The sequence below is a fragment of the Fukomys damarensis genome, unplaced genomic scaffold (assembly GCF_012274545.1).
Source record: "Fukomys damarensis isolate Sample0158 unplaced genomic scaffold, DMR_v1.0_HiC HiC_scaffold_7, whole genome shotgun sequence".
NCBI classification, from domain to species: domain Eukaryota; kingdom Metazoa; phylum Chordata; class Mammalia; order Rodentia; family Bathyergidae; genus Fukomys; species Fukomys damarensis.
The window spans coordinates 18,626,863-18,637,576 of record NW_022900919.1 but is presented as its reverse complement, the minus strand read 5'-3'; the positions used below and the strand labels follow the sequence as shown (position 1 = coordinate 18,637,576).

The window sequence follows — 10,714 nt, the reverse complement described above, 5'->3', positions numbered from 1 at the left end:
GGTGTAAATGCTTCATATGCATTATCCTAGTCCAAATCTGTCTGCTACTCTTTGAAGCAGGAACTATTTTATCATTTACCGTGAAGCAGAGGAACAGAGAGATTAAGTCACTTGCTCAAGGTCACCTAGCTCTTAAGTAGTAGAGCCATAGTTCAAATTTAGGTTTGTGAAGTTCTTCACTATCTTCTGTCTCTGGGATCTTCAGAAAGATGACATATGCATTATCCTAGTCCAAATCTGTCTGCTACTCTTTGAAGCAGGAACTATTTTATCATTTACCGTGAAGCAGAGGAACAGAGAGATTAAGTCACTTGCTCAAGGTCACCTAGCTCTTAAGTAGTAGAGCCATAGTTCAAATTTAGGTTTGTGAAGTTCTTCACTATCTTCTGTCTCTGGGATCTTCAGAAAGATGACCTTGACTTAGGGTCAAAGCCTCAAGTCCAACTAGCTCCAGAATTGCCCCGCCCCATCTTTCTTGCTCCGCGGCGTGGTGATGGCAGTCAGAGGCCAGGAGGGGGCGCCCCAGGGAAGGGGTGTTGGAGGACAGGCAGAATGCGTACCTCGGAAACAGAAGGCATGGTGGCGGGACAGCGGGTCTGGGAGGCCGGTCTGGTTGGGATAGAGGTAGACAGTCCTCACGCCCGGCTTGTCCCCGCCGCAGGCTGGCCGTGGGGTGATGATGGGGTAGCGGAGGCTGCCGTCGGCCAGCCAGCCGGCGTAGCACTTGTCCAGGCCGCGGATCCAGGCTGCGTAGAGCTGGCCGGTGGAAGCCAGCGTGGCGTTTTGGGATTCACAGAATGCCAACGCCTCATAGAAGGTGAACTGCTCCGTGCGTGTGGCAAAGAACACCTCCCCTGGGGACAGAGGCAGGTGGCTGTGTGACCGTCCATCCCTGCCCCCAGGGGCAGAAATCCTTAGCGCTGCAACTATACTGGCAGGGGCTGACACCAGCCACCGGCCTGGGGTGGTCACACCCTCTAGCCAGGCCCTTAGTGCCTCGGGTTTTACTGGACTCAGCTTCCGGTGCTGTGAAGAGGCAATGACCCAGCAGAGCTGGCTGAGTTGGGCACACTCTCTGCAGGACGCACTTTCTGATCCTTCCTTTCTTTCTGGATTGTGCGTTACACTTAGGCCCCCTCTTCTTGGCTGAGACCCTCCCATCCCAGCCACATGAGCCTTGCACTTACCAGGAAGCCTCAGGGATGCTGTAGCCATCCCTCCCACCTGTGAGCTCAACAAGAGCAGGGTGGGTCCCAGCACCCAGCATGGCACCCAGGTGCCTGTGTGTGTAGGGGGGAGGGGGCTTTCACAGCTACTTAACACTTCTTATGCCAGGCACTTTTCACAAGCATCTCACTTAGTACTAAAAAAAAAAGCCTCTAATGTGGTACATTTTTATAGATGAGTAAACTGAGTCTGGAGACATTAGGTGACCTGCCCAGGGTCCTGAAACAATGGATGGCAGTGCCAAAACTTTTCCACAACACCAGTGTCCCTCAAATTGTATTCAGCGTGACAGTGATTTGATAATTTTCTTTCTTTCCTTCACACTCGAACTCGGGTCCTTGCACTTGCAAGGCAGACAGCGGCACCATTGAGCTAAATCCCTGCTCCCACCCCCCACTGTGCTTTTTTTGAGACAGGTTCACTGTGTAGTACAGGCTGGCCTCAAACTCGTGACAATCCTCCTGCTTCAGCCTCCCTAATGCTGGGATTACAGCTGTGTGCCACCACACCCTGCTAGGTGATTTTCATTGAAAATAAAAAGATGTGAAATAAAATAAAGGCCTGTGGTTGAAAAAGCTTGGGGTAGACACAGGTAAAGAGATTTCTTATTGCAGGACTTCTCAGAGCCTTTGATTTGCTCATGGGCAATGGACTCTCTAAGAGCAGACAGCATATGTGACATTTGATGGTAATGGATTAATTGTGGACCCACAGGACTCATGGCTTTACAAGGAGCCAGGACCCTGCAATGCTGGGGAGCCACCAGAGCCCTGGGGAAAGAGACATGGGCTGGAAGTGAGGGGCTGTGTGGCCCTTCTTCCTGAAACAGCAGCTCTGCTCCTGGAAGGCAGTGAGGGAAGGGGCTGGGGGTGCTAATTCCCTTCCTCTTTGTCCCCTCGCCCTGCCCATCTAGGGCCAGGAGGAAGACTGTGGCCTTACCCTCGAGCTTGTCCACGTAGCAGTAGACATCATAGGTTTCTGATGGTGGACGCACACCGTAGGTCCTCACCCCGGGGCTGTTGTCCTTGTCACCCACACACGGCATCCGTGGGCTCACAATGGGGTATCTGCAGAGGGGTAGGATGGGAAGATGAGTACCTGTCCCGTGGGGCAAGGGGGTGAAGGAATGTGGGCACGGTGTGTCTTGGGATGTCTGATGGGATTCAAACCCGATGCAGTGAGTTCCCTGGGTCCCTGCTTCAGAAGAGACTGGCTACCCAGAAGGGCGCTGGGCCTCGCTGGAGGGCACCACGGGGCTACAGGAGGGGTTTTCCTCTGTATGTCTCCTGAGGCGAAACGAGCAACAACTTAATCCAGTGCCCCTCACTGACTTTCAGACTAGGCTTTTGTTTGACTGCGACATTTACGGAGAAGCGAGACTCACTCATGAGCCAATGAGTCCGTAAGGTGGTAGGTGTTGGACTGGGACAGGGTTCCTTGGGCCTGGCCCCTGGAGGTTGGGGGCTGGGAGGGGGTGAGCGGCCCTTTACCTGACAGTCTGGTCGTGCAGCCAGCCAGCATCGCACTGCTCGTAGCCTGCCTCGTAGGCGGCCTGGAGCTGTTCTGGGGAGGCCATGATGGCATCCGTGTCCAGGCAGGCCTGCCGCGCCTCCTCGAAAGTCAGCGAGTAGCGGGTGGGCCCGGGGCGGTAGTGGAACACGACCCCTGGGTGGGGTGGAGAGGGAGAGGAGCCAAGGTCACGCTCAGCTGCCCATGGCCTATTCTGAGCCCACCCCTCCCTCCTGATGCATTGGATTTGTTCGGGCAATTTGGGCGGAGATCTCACTTGCTGGCACTGAGGGTGGAAGGGCAGACGGCAGTGTCTGTGTGCTTCTCCCCTGGCATGCCACCACGACCCACAGGAAGCCACACCAGCATGCCCTTCTGTTCAAGGACTTGAATTTTGGGAATAGCCATGTGACATCCCGGCTCTTGGGACATTTACTGGGCACATGGACCAGGACCACACAGTAGCTGTTTCTGGCTATGGGGCCCACACAGCCTCTGTCATAACAACTCCGCTCCACTGCCATTGCCTAAGTCAATCACAGACAACCCGTCAGCAAATGGGGACGGCATTGTTCCAATCAAATCTTATTTGTGGACACTGAAATTTGAATTTCACTTAATTTTCACGTGTCACATGTATTCTTTGGAGCCCTGTCCCTCAACTATGTAAGAGCATAAAATCCTTTCATAGTTCACAGCCACACGGGAACAGCAGGCTTTGTTCCACTGACTCCAGTTTGCCGAGTTTTGCCCCGGCAGGGCGGATGGGTGGAGGGGAAGAGGCCTCAGGATCATCTAGGTTTTTAAGTGGGTCCACTTTGGGGTAGCGCCTGATGGGGCAGGGAGGGGTCCCTGATAGGAGGAGCCCCAGTTCTCCAGTCTACTTAGATCTGTGGTGCTTTTATTTGCTTGACATGTACGGGGTGATCAAAATATATGGTGAATGCTTAAATGAAAAAAATATATTACAGTAAAAGGACACATCGCCATTAATCCCCTCCAAATACTTCCCCTCCCTTCAAACACACTTATGCCCTCATCTTGTCACTTTCTGGAGCAGCTCTGGAAAGTCCCCTTTCCTGCATGTCTTTATGCGGTGTGATAAAAAAACAAAACATGGTAAATTCTGCCACTGAGGGCCACCCAACAGAAAGGCAGGCTCACAAAAACGTGACACTGTCTCCTCATCCACTCTATTCACTGGATCTGCTATCGTGAGATTTCTGTTTCTCCCTCCAAGTCAAAATGACTGTGAAAGGTGAACATTTTAAGTTGAGTCGGGACACTGAGGCAGCCATGACTGTGCAGACACTCTGGAAAGAGGACTTCCGGACCTGCTTCAGAAAGTGGCAAGAGTGATAGGATAAGGGTATCTGAAACAAGTTGGAATATTTTGAGAGGGATTAAAGGCAATTTGCCTTCTACTGTGATAAAATTTTAAAACAGTTAAACATTCACAGTATGTTTCAATGTATCCTGGTCTCTACGTATGACTTCATTGGAGATTAATGATTTGTGGCAAAAAAAGTGGACATGATTGCTGTGGCCTGTCCACCCCCAGGTTCCAAGAGGCACACTCAGGCCTGGCGGGTGGGACACAGTGGCAGGACACATGGCTGCTGCTGAGGGCCAGCCCCAAGCGGGTACACACCTCTTCGTTCTACATACAGGACAGAAAAGCTGCAGGGAGGAGAAGCTGGTCCCACGCCCCAGGTCAAGTCCAAAGCGCAGCAGGATAGCTCCTGACCCGTAGGCCTGCCTGAGGTATCCCCCAGGGGTGAGTACTTACCACCCGGCAAACGGGGCTGCCCAGGGACCTCGGCTCCCCCTGGGGCAATGGTCATCGGCAGGACCAGGTCCTCGCTGGGGAAGGTCGTAGGGTGGAACTCCTCAGGAAGGCCCCAGGGCCGGGTGACCTCTTCAGTTTCATTCTGGGCCTCAGGGAAGGCTGTGGCCTCCACGTCTGGGGCAAACGTGAAGGGCTCCTCGGGCCCCAGGTCGGTGGGGGAGACCTCGAAAATGGGCTTCACTGTGAGGATCACATTCCCTCGAGCTTCCCCCTCTGTGATGTTTCGAGGCAGAGGCAGCTCCATGTCGGGCCAGGTCACTGTCTGGATGGTGATGTCCTCCTCACCACCCGCACTGAAGAAATTTTCTGGGATGTCTATAAAGTCTTCACCTGGGCAGAGCACAAAGGCAGGCTTTAACCATTCTGCCACACCTCTTTCCCTCCTGGGGCGCTGGGCACCTGGCCCAGCCCAAGCAGGTCCTCAGCTGTCTGACCACAGTTGTCCTCTGGTATCCATGGGGACAGATTCCAGAGCCCCGTGCAGACACCAAAATCTTCAGGACCCTTCTATAAAATGTGTACTCTTTGCACAGAACCTACCACACATCCTGCCATGTCCTTTAAATCATCTCTAGATTGCTTACAATACTTTATACCATATAAATGCCATGTCAGTGGCCGTTGTGTTGTTTATGGAGTAGCAGCAAGAGAAAAAGTCCATACAGCTTTAGTACAGACACGGTATGCTTTCCCCCAAATATGTTTGAACTGAGATTGGTTGAATCCGCAGATACTTGAAAAATATCAACCAATCAGCATATTGCTTCCAAAATCAGTTGCAAGCCTGATGCCCTTCCTGCTTGATCTCAGCAGCCACGTCACCCATCTTATGAGCCCTCCACCAGCCATCCAGTAGAACGGGGTAAATCAGTTACAAAGGGAAGTGGTCAGATCTGTGGAACCTGTAGTTCATGAAACAGATGAAGGTGGCGTTGGAGATCTGCCAGCCTCATGGCCCTGCACAAATGAGGGGCAGGCTGAAATAAGCCAGTTACTTAATAAAGAGGAAAAGCATATGGTGAGACTTCCGAAGAGGGGCTAGACTTTCAAAAGCTTAAGAGAGGCCATGGAGGGCAGAGTCCTAGTTATTTTTGCAACACTAACTTTCTTTGTGTAAGACCAAACTATGTAACTGAAACATGAACTGGTCTGTCATTGTCACCAGTTCTGTTGAAAAAGTTATAAAAGTTGTCATCTATGTTATTCATTTTCCTAAAAAAATAAGCATTCGTTATCTGACATATGCTAAATATAAGAAAAATTATTTTTAAAATACAGTCTAATTTTTCATAATAAAGCCCCTACCTTTTTCTATTCTTTCAATAACAGGCCCTCTTTCTAATTCAATATATTTTTTCAGTATTTCATTTTCCTAAAAAAATAAGCATTCGTTATCTGACATATGCTAAATATAAGAAAAATTATTTTTAAAATACAGTCTAATTTTTCATAATAAAGCCCCTACCTTTTTCTATTCTTTCAATAACAGGCCCTCTTTCTAATTCAATATATTTATTTTCAGTATTTTTTTTTTTTTGAGACAAGGTCTTACTTTGTAGTTCAGGTTGGCTCTGAATTCACTATGTGGGCTGGGATGTAGCTCAGTGGCATCTTGCCTGCCTTGCAAGCATAAGGTCCCGAGTTTGATCCCTGGTACCCCCCCATGAACTCACTATGTAACTCATGGTGATCCTCCTGCCTCAGCCTCCTAAGTGCTGGGATTACAGGTGTGCACCCAGCTCTATTTTCAGTATTTTAAAAAATTTACTTGTAGTACTGGTAATTGAACCCAGAGTTTTCATATTGAGCTACAATCCCAGCCCTTTTAAAGTTTTGCTAAGCTGCTAAATTGCTCAGGTTGCGCTGGAACTTTCAATCCTTCTGCCTCAGCCTCCCAGAGTGCTGAGATTACCAGCATACACCACAATGGATGGGTTAATTCAATTTAAAAAGGCAGGCAAAAGTGCCTTCCTGTGAGTTCATGGTCTCATAACAGGCCCTCACCATCTTCCACGGGGTAGCCCTCTCTCTAGTACACAGACTGCTACAGTAAGGCTCAGAGCCTTGACTTTCCCATGGCTTTATGATCATAGGCAGCAGAGCTGTGATTCAGGCCTGAGAAAACACAGACTCCAAAGCACATGCTTTTAACCTTGTTCCGTGTGGATGTCATGAGACAGAGTTGGATATGCTGTGGCCTCCTGCGTCTTTACTTTAGGAAGCAGCAAAAATGGGGGCAGGTTTGATAAAACATAGGGTTTGTCCCTTGAAGGGACAAACAAATCCCAGCCCTCCCTTTCCAAGACCTTCTCTTCCTCTGGGACCTGGTGTCAGGGGAGTGAGCCCCCCCTGCCCGGGCTCCAGCCCTACCTGTGTAGCAGATGGCGTCGTAGCGGGATGAGGGGTCGGGGTACCCGGTCTGGTTGGAGTGCAGGTAGACGGTCCTCACGCCCAGGAGGTTGCCCCCGCAGTTGGGCCGGGCCTTGGAGATGGGGTAGCGGACGCTGCGGTCGGCCAGCCAGCCCGCGCTGCACATGTCCATGCCGCCCTGCCAGGCCAGGTAGAGCTGGCCCGTGGTTGCCAGGCGCGCGCCCAGCCGTCGGCACTCGCTGGCGGCCTCCTGGAAGGTGAACTTCTCCTGGGACGTCGCATAGAAGACCTCGCCTGTGCAGGGCAGGGGTGGCCTGGTGAGGTCTCCCTCCCACCTTCCCTGGCCTGAGTCCCCCAGCGACCCACATCTTTCCTCCAGGTTTGAATCCACAAGTCCGTATCTCAGATCTTGCCCTTAATCTCCCATTTTCCCATCTTTTTCTGAGCTTTTGGGGAGGGACGGCTCTAATGTCCTAAAACAGGGGACCAAGAGAAGAGAAAAGCAGCCAAAATGAAAATGCGTGGAACAAAACCAGGAGGAAAATCTGGCTAACAGCATCTTTGCATGGCCGCTTGCGGTGCAGCTTCCCACCACTAGGGGCGCCTTCCTATGTGTCAAGGCGTTGCCCTACAAAGCAAATCTGTAAAGCTCTCATTCCAATGGGAAAACAGGGCTCTGAAGGGGCAGTGGACCTGATGGTCAGAGAGACCAGAATCTTGCCTGGGAGGAGCAGTGCCAGGTGAAAGTCTTCCTTTCACAGGGACTTGAGGGCCCAGTAGTGACATTAGACAGTTTGCAGACGTTTGGGGTCACTGAGGCCCTCTCCCTGGTGGACAGAGGGTCCAGACTGGTAGCCCCCTTTAATCCCCTTATGGGGGAGAATTTAGGGGGGCGGCCTCACCCTCCATCTCCTCGGCGAAACAGTACACGTCATAGGTCTCGTTGGTGTCCCGGATGCCGTAGGTTCTCACCCCAGGAAACTCGTCCTTGTCCCCGTAGCAGCCTTCCCGGGGAGTGTGGATGGGGTACCTGTCAGAGATCCGAAGTGGACTGTGACCCTGGGACAGAGGGACGTCCATGGTCCGTGCCCTGTAGCCTTGTCCCTTGCAAGAGGAAGGGCACCGGAGCATCGATAGAATTTGACTGTGTCTGCTCTATTACTGTGCCCTCTCTGCTTCTATAGGTATTAAGGGGTGAAGGCAGGCAGCCTTTTACTGAATATTTATTGGTACCAAATACTCTATCAGACTTCTGATATAAGCTTTTTCTGTAAAATGCCAGATAGTAAGGTTTTTAAAAAATTTTTAAATTTTGTACTGGGTATTGAACCCTGGACCTTTGCACTGATTTATATCTCCAGACCTTTTTTATTTTGAGACAGGGACTTGCTAATTCCCCAAGTTGCCCAGGTGGGGCTTGAACTTTTGATCCTCTTGCCTCAGTCTCCCAGAGTTTTTTTTGGCCCATAGTCTCTGGGGTCAACTGAGCAGGAGGCAGTGCAAAGGGAAGCAAACAACCCAAGGTCTTGAGCAAGTATCAAGAAACCAGACAGAGCAAGAACAGCTATGTCAAAACACTGGGAAGCCAGCAGAGGAAGGGTATCCTGTACCCCCAAGACCTCTAGGCATGTATGAAGCCACAAATATCTAATTCTGGTCCATAAACAACCTTATTTGCATTGTGGTTTCAACCCTCTCTCCCTATGAGCATTGGACACCATGACACTTCCTTTAAATCCATGTATGGTAAAAAACTCTCCCTCCCAATAGGTGTTGGAGGCAGGTATCCCATTGGGCCATGACTCCTGTCTATCCCCAGCTGTGGGTCCTCTCATAACCCCAGGACTTTAAGAGACCAGTGCCTGCTCCTAGGTGTGGGAGGTTTTCTTACTGGCCACTCCCACCCTGAGGAGTGTATGTTCCCTTCTTTCCTTTTAATAAACCTCATTCCTCTGTCCTGTCTTTATTCAGGATACCAAGAGCCTGGAAATACTCCCCTGAGACTTCCCATCTCATAACACCACTACCATGGTAGCACAAAATGGTGACAGATGATATATAACCCAGGAAGGGCACCTGTGTTCCAATAAAACTTTATTTACAGAAACAAGGTGTTGGGTTTGACCCGTGGGCTGTAGTTTGTTGAATCCTGCTCTGTATCACTTGACTCTTATGTCAACTTAAGGAGGCTTAAGGTGCTATAAAAAGTCTATTCAACTCCTGAAGAAATGGGGGTCACGCAGGGTCACACAGCATCCAGGGCCTGCACTGGGGTTTGAGTCCAGCTCTTTCTGAGGCCAAAGTGTGGGCTCTTACACTGTGCCAGGCTTTTGTCTCGCTTTGCTTATGTATTGGTTCTTATGTTTAGTGTTTTTTGTGCCCTGATCTCTCTTTACTGTGTGAGATCACGAAGCCATTTTGCGTTGTCTCCTCCTGAGGCTGAGAGCTTCTGGGGTTAGAGCTATGATTGGCTTGGGATGAAGAGCACAGCTGTCCTTTCAGGTCTCGGCACTGTGCTGACACCTCCAGGGCAGGGCTCTCTCAAAATAAAGTCCTGTCTCAAAGTCCTGCTTTGCCATCTATTGGGCACTACCTGCAATTAAAAGGTGCACAAGAAATTTCGTGTATGTATGTCTTGCTGTATTAGAAACAAGAACACAAGGTGATTTACAAAAATATATCAAACTTTAAAGTTAAAAAAATGAAAACTGAGTGTGGTGGTGCATGCCTGTAATCCCAGCACTCAGGAGGAGGCTGAAGCAGGAAGATCACAAGTTGGTGTCCAGCTTGGGCAACTTAGCAACCTAGCAAGACTGTGGAGGTAGCTTAGGGTGAAGGCTTTGGATTCAATTCCAGGACCCAAATAAAACAGAATCAAACCAAACCAGACCAGACCAGACTGGTTAGTAAAGAGGCCTTGGCAAAAGGAACAGAGGGCAGGAGAGTAACGAATGCAGCCATTCCTCCATTGTGAGAGAATGACCAGGGTCTGGGGCAGGGCACGACTTGGTCCCTGGTCCAGGCTGGTCGAGTGTCACCTGGGCGCAAGTCCAGTGCTGGTCTGTGCTCCATCACCAGCCCCCCTGCACTGTGGCCCTGAGCAGGCCCAGCCCTGAGTCCCTCCACTCACCGCACAGTCTGGTCAGCCAGCCAGCCCGCATCGCACTGGTGGAAGCCGTCCTCATAGGCGGCCTGTAACTGCTCGGGTGTGGCGATGATGGCGCTGTTTTGCAGGCAGGCCCTCTGGGCCCTGTCGAAGTCAAGGGTGTAGCGTGTGGAGATGGCTCTGTAGTGGAACACAATGCCTGCCAGAGGCACAGTGAGACAGCCGGTGAGGGGCAGCCCTGGCCACGAGGCCCCCCAGAATCACAGCAATGATCAGGGACCTTTAGGAGTGTGGACCCCCTCTCCATCTTTGCATGTGGTCCCTGTCATCTTGCTGGAATACTTCTGGTAACAGGGGACTCACTACCTCACAAGGCCTTTCTTTTTGAATACCTATAATTCTGATAATCAGAAAGTTCTTTGAACAAAACTAAAATCTAACTCTTCATTAATTTCTTTGTTACTCTAGGATCCCGGATTGTTTTCCAGGGAAGAGACACTCAGGGTCCCCAGCACCCTCAGCCCAGGGTCATTGTGCTAGAGCCCAGAGACCAGGGCATCTGCAGCCCTTTCTTTGGCTTCTGGAATTGAGAATGAGGGACTGGAGGAGGAGAAGGAAGAGGAGGAAGAGGAGGAGGAGGAGGAGGAGGAGGA

The 10,714-nt window shown here is 50.8% G+C and overlaps 1 protein-coding gene across 1 annotated transcript in view; it reads right to left on the bottom strand.

The window, feature by feature from the left end:
* Acan (aggrecan) overlaps positions 1-10,714 on the bottom strand; it is a 70,813-nt gene that overhangs the window by 22,121 nt on the left and 37,978 nt on the right. The window contains exons 4-10 of the mRNA XM_010621044.3: positions 10,086-10,260; positions 7,858-7,985; positions 6,956-7,249; positions 4,526-4,915; positions 2,718-2,892; positions 2,167-2,294; positions 561-854 (exon numbers count right to left, since the gene is read on the bottom strand). Coding sequence (XP_010619346.1) covers positions 561-854; positions 2,167-2,294; positions 2,718-2,892; positions 4,526-4,915; positions 6,956-7,249; positions 7,858-7,985; positions 10,086-10,260 — 1,584 coding nt within the window. The remainder of the gene's footprint in view (positions 1-560; positions 855-2,166; positions 2,295-2,717; positions 2,893-4,525; positions 4,916-6,955; positions 7,250-7,857; positions 7,986-10,085; positions 10,261-10,714) is intronic.